The sequence below is a fragment of the Fukomys damarensis genome, unplaced genomic scaffold, assembly GCF_012274545.1.
Source record: "Fukomys damarensis isolate Sample0158 unplaced genomic scaffold, DMR_v1.0_HiC HiC_scaffold_25, whole genome shotgun sequence".
Lineage (NCBI taxonomy): Eukaryota > Metazoa > Chordata > Mammalia > Rodentia > Bathyergidae > Fukomys > Fukomys damarensis.
Genome location: NW_022900937.1, coordinates 14,325,752 through 14,347,948, shown reverse-complemented (window position 1 = coordinate 14,347,948; position 22,197 = coordinate 14,325,752). Strand labels below are relative to the sequence as shown.

The window sequence follows — 22,197 nt, the reverse complement described above, 5'->3', positions numbered from 1 at the left end:
GTACTCGTGCCCCTGCTGTACTAATTTTAGTTACCCTTTTTGTTTTTGGATTTTTTTTCATATCTCTTAAAATGCAGAGAACAAAAGTAGAACCAAGATATGCAGAGGGCTCTCAATACTGAGTGTGATTCTTGTATGGCTTTTTTTTTCCCCTTAAAGGAAGTAGATTTACCTTCTGAATTAAAATCCTGTGCCCTTCCTGTTCTGCTGTTATGAAGAGTGGTGCTCTGAACCCAGCACAGAACATTGTAAGATATGAATGTTGGCTCTGCCACTTACAGGTTGCTGTCTGTAGCATTTTTAATCTCATATTAAATCTTAGTATATCTGTATACTTACTTTCTGCTCGGGAGGCTGTGAGAATCCAGTGATATAATAGGTCTGAAAGTGTTTTCTAAGAAAGTTTATGTGTGTACTGGAGTTGTACCCCAGTATGATATGCATTCTAAATCAATGAACTCAGTATTTATAGGCTGCCTACTATGAGGAAAGTCAGAAATTCATAGTTAGGTTGGGGGCTTATAGTGTTAAATAGCATTAAAAAAGGTACAGCCTAAACTTCCATGAAAGTTAGCTCAGTGGTTCTGCTGCCTGCCTTGCAAGCGCAAGATCCTGAGTTCAATCTACAGTACCAAAAAAAAAGAAAGAAAAAACACGCACAAAAGGCAGACTTCTGTGAAAGTTTGGGGAGGTAATTTCTAGTTGTAGGTATTTAACATCAGCAGTATAATTTTTACATTTATTTTGTAGATCCTTATGTATTTTAAAAGCTGTTCTTTCTCTCTTTTATTTTGGTACTGGGAATTGAACTCGGGTCCTTGTGCTTAGCGAAGCAGGGGCTGGAACCACTGAGCTAAATCCCCGGGCCCTTAAAAGCTCTTCTTATACTTAAGTAGGCTTGTTCCATGTTATTCCATTGCCATCTGATTTTTACTCACAAATAGACTAATTTGGTTGTTTTTCTGTAATTTAGCAACCTTTATTTTTTTTTAAAGATGACTCCAATCCTTGATATCATTTGCCAGTTCAATAGATTTATTTTCATTTCTGTCTTCTGGTTTGTGAATGAAGATTATTAGATAAATTTGGTTTCAGTATTTATCCTTTTGAGTTGCTTCTTAAAGTCTCCAAGATTGGCTTTGAAAATTTATGTGTAACTTCCCCACAGCATTTATAGTTTGTTATTGAGACTCATGGGGTCTCCTGAGGCATTGGCTGCACATACTGCTTATCATCGTGATTGTCCTTTCACCCTTTACTTGGCTGTGTTAATCTGAAAGCTGCTGTGATTACTCACTTCTCTTTGCGTTAGGGATCATGACTCCTCCTTTAGGGCAAATAACATACAGAATGATGTTATAGGTACGGTTTATTAGATAACATTTGCAGTTTTTTTCCAGAGAGGAAGTACCTATTTATTTGTTAGATTCTGGATAGCAGAAATATTTGTTATTTTTATGTCTGCACATAAGATTAGAAGATATAGGAGGAAGTGACACAAAACATATAGAGGTCATGTTGGCATTAGGATTTATCTTTATTTCCACATTTCCCTTATAATTTGTATAATAACTTGATGAAACACCTGATTATGCAAGTATAAAGTACTAAACAAATTATAAAAATGCCATCCTTAATCCTACCACCTAGTTATAATCTCTTATGAGCTCTTTGCCAGTCTTTCTAAATACACTTGTTTGACTTTGTGGTGTTCAGTGTTTCACAGCCCAAGTGCCACCTGTTACTTCATGAAAGAGCCAAAATTTTCTGCAATAGAAACAGCCCTCATTTTATAAGGACATCTTTATACTCACTATATTAGTGCCTTAGCAATTGTTATAAAAACTTCAGGTCCAATGGAGATGGTTTATGAGCACTCCTGGTGACACTTGACCCGGGCAGGTGTGAAAGTCTCCGTTTGCACCTTGTATCTTGTTAGACTTGTTTGAATGAATTCAGATATGCACTAGCATTGTAATACAGCTATTTTTTTTTTTTTTTTTTAGTACTTGGAATCAAACTCAGGACCTTGTGCTTGCGAGGCAGGTGTGGCACCAGAGCTAAATCCTCAGCCCTGTAATATAGCTGTGTTGTGATTTATGCCTCATTACTGACATTTTGGTCTTTAGATAGATCCTTTGCTACGTTATTTTTAGCTCTTAATATTGTATTTGTAGCGTTTGGTCTGCATCATTACAGGTTGTACTAGTTGTTTTATTAATGCTCTGTCTTTTTCCTTTCTAAAGGCAATGTGGTTTTAGATAATCTACAGATAAAAGAAAATGCTCTGGTAAGTCTTTTTTAGAACTATGCTAATAACTCAGTTAATTTGATTAGTAGGCATCTGGCACCAGGTAAATAAAGTGATTGAGTCGCTTTATTTAACAACTTAATGATTTTCCATTGGGAAATCTCAGATTAAGAATATAGAAAAAATTTCCCCCTAATGATAAAGAATATCTTTTGGAAAATGGAACGTTTTTCCTTGACTTAACTTGACTATAGCTTTGTAGTCTACATTTTTCTTACAGAAATATTTTTCTTCAGAATTATCTTTACTTGCTTTTAAGCTAAATAAGGACTTGATTTTTAACAGTTATCTAATGAATGATTTTGTCTTTGGAAATAATATGTTGATAGTCTAGCCTTACAATATATGGTAATAATAAGAAATGAACGGAATTTTTTTACACTTGCTCCAGAAAATAATTTATGTCATTTATGTAGGGCCAGCAGAACAGTTCTTCTCCTACCCCATTTGGTTTCTATTTAGCTTGTTGGGCTAAATTTGCATTCATGAAGTGGCTTAAGGTTTATTCTTTCATCAGCTCTTTAGGTTCCTAATTTCTAGCTTATAATGTCTTTCAACATCAGTTTAATTATCTTTAAAGAAGAATTAATTTATAACAGTAAAATATCTGTGTCTTTGTGGCTTGAATAAGATGAAAAATGAGAGCTAAAAAATTGTAGGTCCTCAAAATAGTTAATCTTTTCCTGTGTTTACATAGCATGTCACAACTTTATAATTTTATCAAAAATATTAGAGTTACTGTTATTGCTAGAGATCAGAATGAAACTATTTTTCTCATTTATGACAATATTTTATAAGAATATAAATATGGATATAATTATAGAGATTGGATAGATTTTTAGCATACTTAGGAAATTGAACTCTTTTGTTAGCCTAATTTGAAGAATCTACATTTTCTTTTAAAATTGTTTTGTTCACTTTCTAAATATTATGAGAGGATTATTGTTTTCAGCTAATATATGTGAGATGACTGTTGCTTTTCTTGTTCTAATGTGTCATATAAACTATGTCCATCTGTTTAAGTTATTGGAATTTACATTTGATTTGATTTTTTTTCCCTCATTGAGTTTATTGGTACATTTTAGGTATATAGTACGATTACATTCATCATTGGGATCTTGTACCTTTACACGACAGGTCTCAGTTCTCATTTTTTCCCCTTACCCCTGCCCTCCCTTCACCCCCCTCCTCCATTCCCTATTTACAGAAATTTTATTTCCATTTTTTTCATTTTTCTCATTTTTTTTCTTTTCCCTTATTTCCTTTCCCCTACCCTTCCCATTTCCCATACATCTTTAGCCCTTTTCTTCCTATTTCACATTGTTAATTATACTATTAGGATCTTATTTACAATCATAGTTTTTCACACCAGAGAAACTATTTGGTATTTACACATGTGTGACTTATTTATTTCACTTAGGAGTCTATCCTCAATATGTATCTATTTTCCTATGAATGACTCTAAATTCTCATTCTTTATGACTGAGTAGTATTCCATTTTATAGAAAAACCACATCTTCTTTATCCAGTCTCCAATTGATGGACAAATGGGCTGTTTCCAAGTTTTAGCTATTACAAACTGTGCTGCTATAAACATGGGTGTGCATATATCATTGTGGTATGATTCTTTTAATTCTTTTGGAAGGATACCCAGCAGCAGGATGGCTGGGTCAAAAGGAACCTCTAATTCTAGTTCTTTGAGGTATCACCATATTTGATTTGATTTATTAAAGCAAATTAACCAGTTTATCCAACTACGTTTTTTAAACTATTTGCTCTTTAAAGATTTCTTATTAATAGATTTCTTTGTGAATTTTTTGTGCAGTCAGAGTTTAGTAAAGTGTTCTATTTTTTTTGCTGTAAAACTTTCTTTGAGTTACTCAAATGTGGAAAAAAGGAAAATTTATTTATTTTTTTCTCTTTAGAAGGCACTGTATTTCTGTATTTACATGACACTACTTTTGGGTGGCTTAATAATGTGAGATGTCCTTTAAATTTTTATTTTTCCTGCAGAGTGAATTGGATGTACCTTTTAAAGTTAAGGCTGGGCAAATTGGTAAGTATTTCACTTTTATATGAATTATTATTATTTCTGTTTTTAATTTTTCTGTGTTATTTAAGAAATCATTTTTAGCAACCAAAAATGCAAGAAATTTCTGGCTTATGTTATAACTTGTAGAGTTTTGAACCTAATATATATATATAAATATATATTATAATATATATAATATCTACCTGAATGTTTTTGGCAAAAGAGTAGAAAATTACCCTCTAAGCCAGAGGGACATTTAAACTGCGCTCACAGTCTCCAAATTTGGTTCCACTGCACAGAATACACCTTCATCTTGAAAACATATCCATTTTGTATACTTTTATTTGTGAAAGTAGTATGATTTTCAAACTCTATTAAATAAACCTTAAATGTAGCTTATTTTCTTCATGTTTTGTTGAAACATTTTCACTTGTTATGTTATGCAGCAGTGTGCTGTGGGTGATAAGTTTTGGTAAGTACAAAGTCTTTTTCTTTGCAGCTAAATTCTTACACTAAGACCTTACACAACTAAGCATATGTCTTTGCTCAAGAAAATTTTCAATAGGTAATTAATATACAGATTTCTTCCAACTGATCCATACTGTCTGATATCTGTCCATCCATTCTTCCATCCTGTTTGCCTTACTCAGACTATAGAATTTTTATTTACGCCATATCTTTCTGTTTGCCTCCAATATCCCAGTAGTGTATTGCATTGCATTTCCCGTTTCATTCAGTATTGTGAGGTCTAGGAAGGTTTTGTCTTTCATTACTCCAGTGTCTCTTAGCAAATACTTTTGGGACTATTTTGTATCATTTTTATGTGTCCTGTTAATGTAAAGGAATATTGTTATGTTTTGGTCACTGGAAAAAGAGATACTCCCTTATATTGGGAACATCTCAAGGACATGTGTCACCTTTTTTATTTGTCTGTTAAGTAGTACTGACTCTTTGTGATCTTTAGCAGTGCTCTAAAAGTGTTGTGGTGGGGTTGGAAATTTCGCTCCAGGTGCCCTGCCTGCCTGGAAAACCCAAAGGTTCTGAGTTCAATCCCTGGTACCGAAAAAAAAAAAAGTATTGTGGTGACTCTGCATGCTTAATTGAAATCCAGTATGTAGAAGTTATAGCCATTTATTCATCCTTTTACCTTTGAAATATTTAGATACACATGCTATGTCCAAAACTGTGTAAGTAGCTGTAGGAGAGGCTAGGATGAATGTGATAATCTTTATCTTCAAAGAGGTTACAGAGATTTAAAATTGGGACATAAGTTGAAATTGCATTTCATGGGTACTGGTTGAGTTACAGTTGACTAAAGAAATTTTATGTTATTCGTTATGTTCTTAGTAGATTTGTATTTTGGAGGAAGTTTTCAAATGGTTAAAAATTTGTTCTTTTTGCTTTTAAAGTGTCCTAGGGACTTAACCTTTTCCAGGGTTATTCATTGAGTTAGGAGAGACCCATTACATATAAGGATGTAAAGCACATTTTATTTTTATCCTTTTTCTTGGTTTATGGAGCATTTATATAAGTCATTAAATTTCTGCTCAGGTTAAAAAACTGTAGAGTCCGTGTAGCTAAGTAAGCTCAAGCATTATTTGATTTTCCAAGAGCTAACCATATTTGTGAATGCCCTGGGGTTGTCCTTGTACTTACATTTTTTTTTTTTTTGATACTGGGGATCGAACTCGGGTCCTTGTGCTTGTGATGCAGGCGGCGGAACCACTGAGCTAAATCCCCAACCCTGTACTTAAATTTTTAAAAAAGTTCTTATCTATGAAAGGAGGGATAATATAACTAACTGAATTCCAGGACCCTTTTGAAGATTGAGGGCTAATAAGTCCTCAAATAGAGGGAAAGAAAGGTTTAGGGACAAGCATTTCTTTCTTGGTATGGCACTTAGAGGGGCATTTCCCAGTCTTTCATTCTTATGTTAGGAAGTCAGTCGAATACATTTTGTTAAGAGATTATAAGATAACTGCAAGTAGTATCCAGTATGCGTGTGCACACACACACACACACACACACACTTGACACTCATTTATAAAATTTTATACAGAAGTGATCTAGAAGCATAGTGATATTACCTCTAGATTCCTCTGACCTCAGAACCACTTAAGAAACTCAGCAGATTTACAAGCTGGAGAGAAATGGAGAAATAAGTTGAATATTTTTAACCCCAGGATTACATTGCTAGGGAGCATTGACTTGCCTGTGTACCTGCTTAGGTGACCAGGATACCTCCCTTACAGATACTGTTTTATTCCCTCCTGAGGTTATTGTATTCTTTACCAGTTCTTTGAACTTTGGGCAATCTTCAATTAAAAATGCCATTGATTGTTGTGCTCAGACTTAGTGTGAGTGGAAAGATTCTTTTTTCCTGAAAGTCTTGATGAGTGGCACTGAGAGAACTCTAGATTTTATAGTATCGTTATTTAATTTTTTTTTAATTATGAGGAAGGGCCGGGTGTGGTAGCACATGCCTGTAATCTCAGTAGTTGGGAGGCTGAGGCAGGAGGATTGCCATGAGTTTGAGGCCAAACAGGACTACATAGTGATTTCAGGGCCAACCTGAACTACAAAGGAAGACCCTGCCTCAAAAAACCAAAAAAAGAAAAAACCCCCCAAAATTAAGAGGAAGGAATGTATTTTATTTTTCGAACATGGAAAACTTCAGGGATAGGAAAGTCTGGACGGAATTGCTATTAATACAGTTGAGGACAGACTGGGCCATTAGCTGCCTGGAGAGCTGGACAGATGGATGCTAGAGAGATGGGAAAAAGGATGAAGGAGGAAGTGTAAGCAAATACCAAAGGCAGATTTTCTCCATTTCAAAATTTAGCTTTCTCTCTTTTGCTCTGAAGAGAACCTGAAGTGGATTAATAATATTAGAGCAGTAGCTCATCTATGAGGGGAAAGTATTTGTGGACTTGTAGATGAAGGACCTGACAATAGCATTTTATCTAAGAGAGAACATGTGTTCTGCATCCAAGTTGTTTATAAGTGCAAGTGTGGAATACAACTCGTTTGAGTTGTGTAACACTATGAACGTACTGAACCCTATTCATAAAATAAGTGATGTTGCCTTTAGACCTGGCCTCTCTGCTTGTGGCCATTCTTTTCCTTGGAACTCTTCCCTGTGTTGCTGCTTCAGTTCCTGGAATCTGGCACTGGTACTGGTTTACACCTGGTCTGTAGAGATCTAGTTGTTGGTGTGGGTAGACAAGCATGGGCAACACTTTGCTGGACCCATGTCCTGCGTTCTGGCATGCTCACCGATGGGCTCTGTGGACTTAAGACAGTTTAAACTCTGAGAGACTGAGTTTCCTCTATTAAAAAATTGCCATAATAGCGGCTTTGTTTCCCTTATCATTTTGGAATATTGAATAAGAATTATCAGCAAGTTTGACGAGTATAAAGCATAATGTGGATGCTTACTCCTACTAGTAATATATGGAAAACAGCTTTTAAATTCTAGTGTTGGAATTTCTCTGAGTGTTGTATTTTCTGTAAACATGGAGAGTGTTGTTGATACCTTTAATGAAAAGTAAGAAATTTTTTTATTTTTTGAGCTTGAAATAAGGACTTACGATTAAAATTATATTTCTTTAGGTAAATTAGCTTTGAAGATTCCTTGGAAAAACCTTTACAGAGAAGCAGTTGTTGCCACTTTAGAGGGATTATACCTGCTTGTTGTCCCTGGAGCAAGTATGTTGTTTTAAGTTATAACAATTCAGTAACATCACAGTGATACTAAGTTGTTACCTGGGTTAAGTATCTAATATATTTTGTGAGATACAAATATATACACACATGCTATTAGGGAATGAAATGAAATAAAATTTTTAAAGTGTACTGATGTGCCATTTCAAGGTGGGAAAATTTATTTTGTAGTCTGTTTCACTGCTTCTGGTTTTAAGTGAATGTTCTTTCAAAAATGCATGTCAACATAGGTTAATTCTTAAAGAAATTATATTATTTTAATTTTAGTGAATTAAAAATATTGTAGTTTAAATATCTTTACTTATTAAGTTTTTCACTTGGAAGGACAGTGTGTTCAGAAAAATTTGGATGATTTAGGGAAAAATTACAATAATTTCCCAAGCATAGTACAAATACAATTTTTAGTTTTGTGTTTTGCTTATGAGTTTTTACCATATTAATTGTAGATCTTTAAGTGACAACTATCCTATTATATATGCAGCTTTGACCTGGCGTTTTTACTTAATGTATGAAATTTTTGTGTTTTATAGTTTTCGTAGTAATAATGACAATTTTGAAAGGCTATACTTGTTCCATTGCGAGCTGCCTGCTGTTTTATTGCCCTTACAATGAACACTATAAATATCTTTTTCCCCAAATCTTTTTATGTATCCTTTTGCATTATTTCTCTTAAGATACATCATCAGAAATGAGATTTATTAGATAAAAAGGTTATATTTTATGATTGTTGATACTTATTCCTGAATTAATTGCTGAAAATCTTTTTATCCACTGACATTGATACCAGGTGGTATTGGATATGAAGTCATTTTTATAATTACTAAAATTTTTACCAATAAGATATAATAACTGCCAGTATTCTCAGATATTTTCTGTCTTCCATCTCTTTCTTATTTATTTATTTATTTTTTGGTGCTGGGGATCAAACTTGGGTCCTTGAGCTTGCAAGGCAGGTGGCAGAACCACTGAGCTAAATCCGTGGCCGCTGTCTCTTTTTTTAATGTATCTATACAACCTCCTTGCCTTTTTTTTCCCATTTTTCTCTTTGTAATTTCTCCCCCCACCATTTCTTGGTATGCTTTATAAATCAGTAGGGATCACTTATGTTTAAATATTTTGAGAAGCTGAAGAATGCAGAAGTTGTTTTAAACTTAAAAAAAATTATACACACAATTGTACTGAGTCTTAACTTTTCACATTTATTTATTGATTCCAATTTTTTTTTTGTGTGTGATTAACTGTGTATTTTTAGGTATTAAGTATGATGCTGAGAAAGAGGAAAAATCCTTGCAGGATATTAAACAGAAAGAGCTTTGCCGAATTGAAGAAGCTCTTCAGAAAGCAGCAGAGAAGGGTAAGTAAGTTTGTTTTGGATTATTTAAATATACCTGTATTTTAGATATATTTACTGTTCTCTAAAGAGAATGCTTTCATAGGCCTTCTTAAACTGTAGTTCCAAAGAAAGGATCTTCATTTAAAATCATGTCTCAGAATGCTTATGTAAATATTTGATGCTTTACGCTTAGGACACCTGATTGCCTTTTTTCTGTGATTGTTTTTAATCTCACTGCCAGTTTGATTTTTCTCACTTTTGGTCAATGTTTTTACTTTGCTACCTCAGAAAACTTTCCAGATTCTGTTTAAGTTCCTACAGGCCTCTTTGTTTTGGGCAAATGTTAAGGTTTTTTTGTGTCTGCATTTTTACCTGTTTATTTATAACATAATGAGGTTCAGCATATTTCTGCAGTGAAATCATGTTTAGAAAGATATGCTGCTATAATTGTAGTTTCTGGCTATTGTATGTATATATTATTTTATTTTTTGAGACAGCGTCTCACTAAGTCTTCCAGGCTGGCCTTGAATTCCATGATGATCCTCCTGCCTCAGCCTCTCTAATACTGGAGTTACAGGTCTGTGTCACCACACCTGGCTTGTAAAAGATGTTAAAATTTTTTTTCTTTGGGTTTCAACCTTTTAACATCTTGCTTCAAGTTTTAATCTAAAAATAAATCAGGTAACTTACAAGTGATTTTTTGGTTTTTTGAACAAGAAATGTGATAAGATGAAAACAGTTATCAATAAAATAATGAATTGAAGGACTTTTCCAAACATCTATTTTCTTTCTTTGAAGTCAGATCCTATCACAGTTGTTGATCAGGGTATACAAATTGGTATTTTGCATCATTTTATGTCATTGTTGGCATTTGTCATTTGGTACATATTTCTGTGATGAAGGAAAACGTTCTTTCTTAGAAGGTAAGGCAGATATTGTTACAAATGACATAAATATAGGTGCAACAAGATTTCCTTTTTCACCTTATGCTGCTGAATTACTGAATCAACAGGAAAATGGTCTTAGCATTGCTCAGCTGGGTATGGTGGCACATTCCTGTAGTTTCAGCTATTCAGAAGGGAGAGGTGGAGGATGATTTGAGCTTAGGAGTTTGCTACCAGCCTGGGCAGTGGCGATACCCACTCTCCAAAGGAAAAATAAAAAGGTAAAATTAGCTTGCTTCTTAAAGTTCGTTACCACTGATTCTAATTCTTTTAGTCATAAATCAGTATGCAGAGGTACTGACTCTTTAATAAAAAATTACTAATGTACTCAAAATACAGAGGCTACCATACTGAAGGTGGTACAGATGAAGTATGTTTTCTTAGCGCTTATAATTACATATTCATTAGTAGGTGTAGTGGCATAATTGGATATATTGATAGAATTATAATTATATAATTATATTTCATATATAAGTATGTAAAGAATAAATTCCATATTCCTTTTTTCTTTTCTTTTTTGGATGAAAATAATTTAAAAAGTATTTTATTGATTGCTTAAAAAGTATTTTAGTGTTTCCAGTGATCTGTGCAAAAAGCATTGTACAATTTCATTGGCTTAATAGCTAAGAGTTTAATTACCAAATGCTAGCTTGCTGTACTTTTTGTATGGAGCAGCTATGAAATTTCATCTCCCGAGTCTTTAATGCTTAGCCCCACACTGATGTGTTTGGGTCTGGAGGAGATATTGTTAGGATTGGATTTATATGTAGAGGATAGACATTTTACTAATAGTTCTGTGTAAATAGGTCTACTATGTCTATATAATTCATAATAATTACATCATAGCCTCTTGAATGATACAATTTAGATTTTGTTGGGGTGGAACTGAAATAGAGAAAGTGAAAGTTGGCTTTAATTCAATATGTTAGATTGATCAAAAAATGTTCTGAGTGTAAGAGATGACTATAGGAATTGTTTTTCCTTAACTGTTAAGAAACATTTAATTATCTTGACTGCATATGATATTCTTTTATAGTTTCTATGGATTAGTCAGATCTTTATATAATGTTTTTCATGTGAATAGTGAAATCCTGCCCTTTACATACTTTATGGTTACCATCATTCATCATTATTGCTTAATTACACATTTTTCTGCCGCTTTATTGATTTTAAAGTGTGAAAGCACCATTGCACATGTATAAGGATTCAGAGGGTAAAGAAAAAGAGGAAATTTGTCCGTAAACAGCAAATGATAATGAAAACAAAAATTCTCATGCTGATCTGCTCTAAAAAGTTTTTTTTTTAATTTGTATGCTAAGAGTGTTGTTGCTCACTCTTCTGTAAAAAAAATGAAGTATAATTTTGATTTCATTTCTAGAGAATTTACTTCATTATAAAAATAATCTTTTTGTTATTTTTCTTTTCTTGTTTTACCACAATGAGTTTATATTCCTGGGAAGTATATCATAAAATAAAAGGAAATATTAAATTCCTGGTAAGATGGGAAGATTACTAAATGTTAGATTCTGTATTTAAAATTTTAATTTTGTCATATACTTAAAAATCAAACAGCTTTGTCAAAAAAGTCTTTTGATAAAAAATGGCAGTTTGCTTTTCTACATTTTGTTCTTCAGACCCAGTCCTGAGAAAGAATCACAGTTTTAGAAACATAAACATTCTGTTGTTGCTTAATTTACTAATATAAGGCATTGTCTGGTACCTGGGATTGAACTCCGGACCTTGTGCTTGCAAGGCAGGTGGTGGCACTACTAAGCTAAATCCTTGCCTCTCCCTCCTTTTTGTTTCATAATTTTGGCCGATTTTAGTTAATATTTACATTACTATGACGGTATTGTTGTTCACTGCACAGGTCAGATGATGTACTATCTCATGTTTCCTTCTGCAGTCATTTGTTTTTCTTTAATTATAAGTGCTTTTTTGTTTGCTTAATCTTCTATATATACTTTTCATTTTATTTTACATGTTATCTGAAATTGGTCTGTTATATGGGTATGGGAATTATTTTTCATTTGCCTTTCCCCAACTCTTGGTCCTCTACACCTGTACCTCTTTTTCTTGGAGTTTTCTCTTTAAACTGTTTTCTTTTTGTAGTACTGGGGATTGACCCCAAGGATTCCTGTTAGGTAGACCAATGCTCTGTCGCTGAGCTACACCTCCCTCTTCAAATGTTTTTTTCTTTGTTTTTTTAAAGGCCCTTTGTATACGTGTATTCCTGATAGCGTTCTTCATTGCACTTTTGTGTTTACTTAAGTATATGTCCTGGTTCCCTTGTTTGTTTGTTTGTTTTTGTCTTTGCTTTCTCATACTCTAGTTTTGCTGTTGTTGTTAGACATTTAGTAGCTTTTAATATAATTTTGAAAATTTTCAAGTCTGAATGCCTTTTAGCCTTGTTTATTTTGCCTGGGGATAAAACCCTAGTTTTAAAATCAGGATTGAAAGGTGCTTTTGAAAAGTCAGATGCCATTCGGCTCTATATATTGTTCGAAACATAAAAATTAGAAAATCCCTATGTCCTCTTGACAAAGGCCTTACATTTGAGTTGGACAGAAAGACATTTCTATAAAGATAAGTAGGCGAATGTGTTGCATCTTTTGTTTTTTTTTTTTTGTGGTACCGGGGATTGAACTCGGGTCCTTGCGCTTGCGAGACAGGCCACCAAACCGCTGAGCTAAATCCCCAGCCCAATGTGTTGCATCTTGATGAAAAGATTCAGGAGTTACAGGAGTTCAAAATGCATATATCATGGTCAGCGAAAGAGATCAGGGCAGATAATGTCAGGTTATTTATTTCAGCTAGATTTGAAGAATGCAGAATAGATAGGCAGTCTAGATAGAGAGGACAGTGAAGGTGGAGAAGTATGCATAACCTATGGACAGTTGCGGACTTTCATAGCGTGTGGTCGGATGTAAGCTTGGAAAGCCAAATTTAGGCTAATTTTAAGAGATTTGAATGCCCTAATGATGATAGTGGTAATGATTACTGGCATTGTTGAGTGTTTACTGTTTGCCAGTCGCTCTTCAAAATGCCTTATATGAACTTACTCATTTCCTAGTTCCCACTCTATGATATAGGTGTTATTACTCTCTCTTTTATGGTTGAGAAAGCTGAAAGCTAAATAATTTCTCCTAGATGACATTGTGAGTAAATGGTAGAGCTGGAATTTGAACCTATTCTGGCTCTAGATTCTGTATTCTTAATAGTGAATTTAAATCTGTAGTCAGTGGGGAGCTAAGTTTTCTCTTCTTTTTTTGATACTGGGGATCAAACTCAGGACCTTGTGCTTGTGAGGCAGGTGGTAGAACCACTGAGCTATATCCCCGGCCTTCCTTTTTCTTTCTTTAAAAATCCAAGGAGAAACTGATTTCAGACTTAAGGATTCAGGCAGTGTGTCTAAAAGGAGTAGATCTTATCATTGTATAATGCATTTCAGCTGACTCTAAAATTAGAGTTGAATATTACTATTTTGAAAATGGGCAAAATGTCAGGCAAAAAGAAAAACCAAAGGAGTAGACTTTTTTTATTCCATTTGAAAATTGATAAAATATTTCAATGAGACATTTGCCATAATTGATATTTGCCTGCCTTGCTTAATTTATTATAATTTTGATTAAGAATTTTATTTTAGTATTATGAAAATACAGTTTATATGTTGAAGAATGAAAATGGTGTCACTATTTCTTCAGAAATAAATGGTTTTGGTATTGCTGAATTTCACTTGTCCTGTTTTCTAACCTTTTCTAATTCTTTGAAATCAAGTTTATTTAACATGTGAAATTAAAGGTGTTTTTAATTGCTTTGCATTTTGGTTATTGCTGCCATGTGGAAACAGGCGCACATACAGGGGAGTTCTTATATGGTTTGGAAAACTTGGTTTACAAGGACGTCAAGCCTGGTGGGTATGCATGGTTAATTCTTCTCAACTATAAAAAATGATATTCTTACCCATGCTTGTGCTTAGAGTGGAGTCCATTTGATGGCATACCATTCTTTCAAAAAATATGGAAATGTAATTCATGCTTTCCCCTTTCCTATCATTTCCTTTTTCTTACCTTCAGCCATTTATCCATTCATTAAACATTTGATTATCATATTGTGGCAAGCATGATGCTGCATGTCCAGTGTTCCTGGGTAAACAGGCAGAATTCACTGCCCTTGTGAAACTCACAGTTTGATCTGTTGATCACTGTGAAATTTGTACTGCCTTTGGGACTTTAAATTCTAGCACAGTAATACAGTTTCTCAATTTAGTACTTCCTCTGTCCTATTGCAGTAGTTTTCAAACTTATAAAAGAAACAAAATGGACTTTTTGATGGGGAGCAGTACTTTATTTAGAACTTTGCTAGGAAGTACCTGCTCAGCGCTTCTTCTGACACCCTCCCTGATCTGTCCCCCCTCTGTGTTACCTCTGAAGGCACCTCTAGAGTACTGTTCTGTAGAGTACGTTGATATTTGAAGCTTCTCGGGCAGATTGAAGGCTTTACTTTTATAGTACAATTCTTTTACACACTAGGAATTTATCAAATACATAGTAATTTTAATATAATAATTTGCATTTTATACTTTATACTCCAGGGGTTTGGTATATTAACCATATGTAAAATTTGGTTTGATTAAATGGCAAGTGGGCCTTGTATCTCAAATTTTAAACAAAAAGCACTGTGCTGGAATTACTAATGCACTTAGAAGCTTCTTTAACATGTGGGTTCATTATGACAGATGGAAGAAGAATTTGCATGGCAGATTCATAACTTTGAGTAAGATCACCCAGAAAGCATTTTCCCTTGTAACAAATCTACCCCTTCAGTTGACTGTCTATATTAATTTGTCTTAGTTACTTTAACTTAAAAGGTAGCCTGGAGATAGTCATGGCTCTCTGTCCAGTTTAGTAGTTCATGGTTTTCTGTAGACTGCTGTACAGTATTTTGTGATCCCTTCTAGGAGTGACCTGCTAACATACAGGTACATTCCAATGGCCCATTCAAATGTCCCACAAAATCGCTGGGTGCTATTAGAGCAGTCATTATAAAGGAATACCTAATTGATTTGGTTTTCTTTTTTATTAAGGTGAATTACCCTGGATAACAAATGAGGTCTAGGATGTTGATGATTCTCAAATGAGAATAGTTAATTTTGTTGATACCATCATTTACTTATCTAGGAATTCATGTCTACTTCATGATTATTTCTTCTTTTCAGTTTCCAAATGTATATTCTCTCCTCATTTGATGTCTTTTTTTTTTTTAATTCTTAAACAGTGGTTCTTCACAGTCAAAACTATTTTCGTAATAATGCTTACACATTGTTTGACTCTGCACTGAATCAAGCATTTGGCCTATTAGAACAAATACAGTGGTTTGTAAATTGTTGGCTGTTTAGTGTGATTGAAGGCAGGGAACACTGTGTTGGTCATTGCTGTGTTCTTCACAGCCATGCATTTTCAGTACAAAACAAAATACCAGTTACTTAAACATTTCTTGAAGTAGGAAATTTTAAATTTTAGTAAATTTTTACTCCTAATCACATCTCTTTAATGTCATATGCTACAAAAGAGCAAGTATAAATAAAACAATATGTCTGAAGAAAGTGTTCATGAAGTTGTTTGAGCTATAGTTGAACTAGATTTTTATGGAAAATCATTTTTACTTGAAAAAATAATGGACAGATTATCATCATTGCGATTTGAGTGTATTGTACACTTTACCAGAACAAAGTAACGACAGTATTTGCTGCCAGTGATAAAATCTGAACTTCTGAGGAATAGGAATATTTAGTTTTGAAAAGCTTTTTCATTTGCTACCTTGAGCTTGACAGTTTCACAGTACTTTAAAGACTTTTCTGGTGAGACTAGTGGTGATAGTAACACATGTGATTTTTACCATTAAATAAGGAAAAGACTCAACATTAGGTTTGCACAATTCAGTTGGGCAGCATTTCCATATGTATTATGAATGAGTGATTAAAAATCATGCATGTTTAAAAGATTCATTTAAAGTGCAAGGCCAACCAGTTGATTATAATTCTGGAGAAAAAGTCATTGATAAGGTTTTAGATTCCACGAGACAACTACCTTTTAGAAACTTCCATTTGAATTTGAGTGTAGTGTCCATATTTACCTGGAAAGGTCATGAAAATACTTTTCTCTTTTACAATTGCATATCTGTAGTGAAATATTTTTTATCATATACTTCACTCAGAACAATTAAGAGGAAGATATGTGGCAGGAACAAGGGGAAAAAATGAGAACCAAGAAGGTACAAGATCCCAATAATGAGTGTAACTGTACTGTATACCTAAAATGTACCAACAAACTCAGTGAGAAAAAAAAAGAGGCAGATATGTGAATCCAGCTATTTCCTGAGCCAGATATTAAAAGGGTTAGCAACCATGTGACTCTTCTCACTACAAAGTTTTGTTTAGGAATAGTTGTTTTTCTTAAGTATGTGCTATCTGTGTAATCGAGATATATAATAGTTTATTTTTAAGTGAATAAAAAGCAAAAATTCTGAATTTAAGTGTTTTAGCATAATAAATATTAGTTGTTACAACCCACAAGAAATAAAAAACTCTTCAAACCCTCAAGTTTGAAGTGTGTTAAAGGATCCTGAGACCAAAATGTTTGAGGACTGCTTTAAAGCATGATTGAGAATAATAGATTTATTATGATTAATTGGAAACTTTCTCTAAAGAACTATGCAGTACTCAGATATGAAACTGCTTGGAGAGGTGTGATGTGGTATATCATTGAGTTCAAAGATGTAACATGGGACTAGAACAAGAGTGAAAGAACAAAGAGAACTCTTCAGGTATGAAGACAGTCTGTACCTATGTCTGAAAGGTGTTCTAGCCAAGTAGAATGGTTTTTACAACTAGTGTAGCTTTCTTACTTGTTTCTTTTCAAATGGTATTTGAGAACTCTGTCTTTTTATTATTGTTATTTATTTATTTATTTATTTTGAGGCAGGATCTCCCTATGTAGTTCAGGCTGACCTTGAAATCACTGTGTAGTCTAGGGTGACCTTGAACTTGATGTGATTATCCTGCTTCATCCTCCCAAGTGCTGGGATTACAGGTGTATACCACCATATATATGTCCAGCATATATTTTTAATTTATGAATGAAATAGTCAAGAACTATCACTGTGGCTAGAAACACTATTATTATTGCTACTCAGATTCTGTTATATGTTTTAGTAAGTATTTTCTTCTTGAAACTTGAGGTTTATTCTTGTAGTCAGAATTTGGTTCTTAATTTTACACTTGATCTTAGCCAAAAGGCCGAGAAGCGATGGTTCTTAATTTTATAGCATAACAATTTACAAATATCAAGAAAGAACAAAGAAATTTCAAATACTTTCTCTCAAATGTATGTATAACATTGAGTTTATATATTTTGTTATAGTGTTCACATGTGGATTTTTTGAATTCATTTTAACAGATAAGTCGCGCTTCTTGTCCTGAGACAAGCAGACTGCCTGATGAAGCCTCCTGCATCAGGGCAAGAGACTTGTGTAAACACTGTGAAGATAATGTAGTTGATGCTGGCTGTAATTCTGTGTGAGGCTTAGACCCCAGAGTACTCAGAGGAGTTAAGTACGGCTACACACAGGCAGTAGTGCTGGACCTGAGATTTCGAAGTCTCCTAGTAGGGAGTTTCTGGAAGGGCGCCCCAGGTTTAAGGGATGATATTTTAGTCATTAGACTTGGGAAAGTATGGCTTATTTTGGAAATTACAAATAATATTTCTGTAGTTTCCACTGCAAGGATGAGTGTCAGGAGACAGAAAAAGACAGGGAAATAGTAGGTTGCATCGCAAAAGAGCCTTTTTTGGTCTTGCAAACAATTTAATTTATCTGGCAGGCTACAGAATCTGAGTAAATTTGAAGAAGGGGTTAACAGGCTGTAGTTAGTATTTCAGAAGAAATCAGTGTGGTCATATAGAAGGACCTTTAGTAGGTGGATAGGATAGAAACTGGAGAAACCATGCAGAGGCTGCCTCAGGGGTTCTGACTAGAGGTGATACCAAGCAGGCTGCCGAATGAACATTTGGAAGTTGGACAAGGCATGTATTGCTTAAGGCCAGAATTCATTGAGTCACTGCTAAGTAACAAAGGTCAAGGCTTAAAGGGAATTACTAAGGCTACTGAAAGTATGGTTCAGTGAACATTTTATGTTGTTTCTATATTCTTTGTATCCTTAACGCATCAGTTTTATTTGTGAGGCATATCATCCAGAGAAAGTCATCTGTTGGCATCTTGCCCACTCATTTCATTTATATTCCTGCCACACATTTATCAAAACCTTTCTCTGAAAGTTTTATATTATCATTATTACATTTCTAATATTTTGGTAGTGTTGAAGGGAAACTGCAAAGTCATAAATTCTGTAAAGTGTGTTGCAAGTGTATATTTTATCTCATATTTGTATAATTGCACCTTTCAAATTATTTTCCAGATTAAGGAAGGCTATTCTTTACTAAAAATGTTGCTTTAGATTAAAGAAGGTTTGTGAAATTGTGTTTGTATTGAAATAATAGGTAGTTTAGAGTAAGATAAGGTGAATCATGCCAAAATTTTGCTTTTAGGAAGAATTCTCTTATTTTCTATTCTGTCCTCTTGTCTGCTAACTTGAATTTTATCCTTTTCTCACTAATATGCTTCCACTGAGAAGGACGTAAGCGTAAAAAGCACAAAAAACATTTTAAGAAACGTTTTAAAGGTCTTGATCGTTCAAAAGGTAGGTAAAAGTAGTTTTTATGCCATGTGTTGTTTACACATTGCCATTTGATTCCTATCTTGGAAGGTAAAAATGAATGTTAGATTATAATTTAATTTCCAGTATAGTTTCCTTTTGGAAATGTACATTAAAATCTAAACTACATCTAAAAAAATGTAAAGACGCTAGGGTAGGAGTAATTTCCATTAAGTAGTGCCCTGGCTCTCCCTCGGTCATTCATCATGAGGCACTGTGAGAAGTGTACATCTTTGAGCTTGTATTTTCTGTTTTTTATAGACAAGCCAAAAGAAGCCAAAAAGGATACATTTTTGGAAAAATTGGCAACTCAAGTAATAAAAAATGTACAAGTAAAAATCACAGACATTCATCTTAAATATGAAGATGATGTAAGTAACATTATTTGGTTTAATTTAATAATTAAATGTATATTGTATTATCTTGGTTTGTCTATATATAGTTCACCTGTACTCAACTTGATTTCTTTTTCATTTTTTGCAATATTGCAGATCAAACCTAATTATTCTACTACTGAACTGCATCCTCAGCCCTTTAAAAAAATTTTTTGAGAGAGATCTTGTTAAGTTGCCCAGGCAGCACTTGAACCTGTGATCCTCCTGCTTCAGCCTCCCTCAGTGTAGCGTAGGGATTATAGGCATTTGGTGTCGTGCCTGGCTCCATACCTAACTTGAATCTGAGATTGACGATGTTCTAGCGTGTACACTGCTGTACACTGCTGTATCTGATTTTCTGTGTTAGGCTACTTTTGTTGAACATCCACAAATGTACATGTGACATAAAACCACCATGTGTTGTCCTCTATTGTTTTATGTGTTAAGACTGATAACTAACTCTGAAAAAGGATTTTCTTGTTTTACTGACAGAAAAATGAGTTGCTGCTGGTGATTAAATAACCAGTGGTAATGGTAGTCTGCAGAAAGGGGACTAAAATCAGGGTCATTTGAGTGTGGTGCCATTCTCGTCACCTTTCACCCACTGGATTGAACCACCCACAACTACTCACAGTGTGCGCCAGTGTACCTAGAAACTAAAAACTTGACTTATGACTGAAAATTTGACATTGGTTGATTAAGAACTATTCAGCCAATTTAGTTAAAAAGTAACAGGTATCTTGAATTGTGTGTGTGTCCCTTTGTTTAAAAGCTTGAGACAAATCAGGTATGGTAGCCCACTCCAGGAATGCCAGACACTTGGGAGGCTGAGGCAGGAAGATTTTAATTTTGAGGTCAGTCTGGCCAACTTAGTGAAATCCTGTGTCCGTGTAACATAAAAAAAGGCTGGGGATGTATTTCAGTGGTAGAGTACTCTTGGGTCAGGTATCTCAAATTTTGTTATTTACCCAGAAAAATGGAAATCTTACTCCATGTTTTTAAAAAATGAATTTGTATTCTTTTTTGTTCTGGATTTGCCTCAAGTTGGAGTTGAATTAAAATAGTACCGACAATATATATATTTTCCTTTCTTGATTAGTTCTCTGTAGCTTAATACTAAAAAACACAGTTGTAGGAGCCAGAGATTTAGTATAGTGGCACCGTGCCTACCCTCACAAGTGCAAGGTCCTCAGTTAGATCCCTGGTATCAAAAAAACAAGAACACAAACAAAAACAAAACAAACAAACCACAGTTGTAGCTTTTCAAAAGAGATCTCTGTCATATAACAGCTTTAAATTCTGGCTTTGTGAAGTTATTAAAGTGAATTTTGTTATCAAATAAATGTCTTACAAAACTCACTTTATAAAAAAGCTCATGTTTATAGCAAACTCCTCAGGGAAATAAAATGTATTCAACATATGAAAGTGAAAGATTTTTTGTTAAAACTATGTGGAGAAATGGAAACCCTTATGTACCAATGGTGGAAAAATAAGTTACTTATTGGAGATGGTATAAATGAAGACAAAATTCCTTAACGTTAAGAAATGGACTCTTAAGAGGAAAAATTGTGCAAAGATACATCATTTTAAAGGAATCATTTATGTGGGATTGGAATTGGATATCTTAACTCAGAATATCCTCAATGCGATGCCTCAATTGAATGGTGATTGATCACTGCTGGTAAAAGTAAACAAAAAATTAAAAGTAGAGTTACCATATGATCCAGCAGTCCTACTTCTGGATATATATTCAGAGGAATTAAAATCATTATTTTGAAGCGATACCTGGAACCCATGTTACTGTGGCATTATTCACATTAGCAATGATATGGAAACAGTGAATGAATAAAGAAAATGTGTATCTTTACAGTGAAATACTGTTTAATGGGGATGGGGGTGCGGCGGGGAGTGGTTCTGTCACAGCAAGAGGGATGAAGCTGGATAACATTATGTTAAGTGAAATAATCCTGGCACTGAAAGACAACTACTACATGATCTCACTTATATGTGGAAATTGAAAAAGTTGAACTCAGAGAAGTAGTGAGAATAAAGATGGTTACCAGAGGTTGGATACAGGAAGAGGAGACGTTGGCTAAAGGCTGCAAAATTTCAGTGAAGAGAAAGAAGATCAGGTGTTCTGCAGTACTGCATGATGATAGCTAGTAATAGTGTATTATTATTAATAATGTCTTTGAAAATTACTGAGTGGGTTTTAAATATTCCTCTCACAAAGCCATGGTAAACATATGAAGAAGTAAATATATTAGTTACCCTGATTTGATCCTTCCACAGTGTACATATATTTTTTGAAACATCATATTGTACTGCATGAATATAGACATTATTTGTCAATTTGAAAAATAACAGCCAAAAAAAAAAAACCCCAAACCCTGACATATCCCTTGATGAAAGCCTCAATTTGAACCCAAACTTAACTTTTTACTGATCAAGTACAGTTAGAAAGGTACGTTATTTCTCCCCTTTTTAGTAAAAAAGAAATGCACAGGAATAGGATAAGTATTGTCAGTCATATTTAAATTGGTATCACTGACAAAATGTTAAAAACATCTAAAAGGAAGAACATTAAAAAGCACAAAGAGTTCTGTTTTTTCTTGAGGCAATTACCTTATTGTAGCTAGAAAGCTATGAGAAATGCAGAATGTAAGAAGTGGGGGAAAATAGCCTAGCATGGTGGCACACTAGTGTAATC

The 22,197-nt window shown here is 34.0% G+C and overlaps 1 protein-coding gene across 1 annotated transcript in view; it reads left to right on the top strand.

The window, feature by feature from the left end:
* Positions 1-2,036: 2,036 nt before the first annotated feature.
* Vps13c (vacuolar protein sorting 13 homolog C) overlaps positions 2,037-22,197 on the top strand; it is a gene marked incomplete at its 5' end in the record, with an annotated part of 141,251 nt that continues 121,090 nt past the window's right edge. The window contains 8 exons of the mRNA XM_033756248.1: positions 2,037-2,046; positions 2,247-2,290; positions 4,325-4,367; positions 7,956-8,051; positions 9,319-9,420; positions 14,194-14,256; positions 19,033-19,098; positions 19,375-19,484. Coding sequence (XP_033612139.1) covers positions 2,037-2,046; positions 2,247-2,290; positions 4,325-4,367; positions 7,956-8,051; positions 9,319-9,420; positions 14,194-14,256; positions 19,033-19,098; positions 19,375-19,484 — 534 coding nt within the window. The remainder of the gene's footprint in view (positions 2,047-2,246; positions 2,291-4,324; positions 4,368-7,955; positions 8,052-9,318; positions 9,421-14,193; positions 14,257-19,032; positions 19,099-19,374; positions 19,485-22,197) is intronic.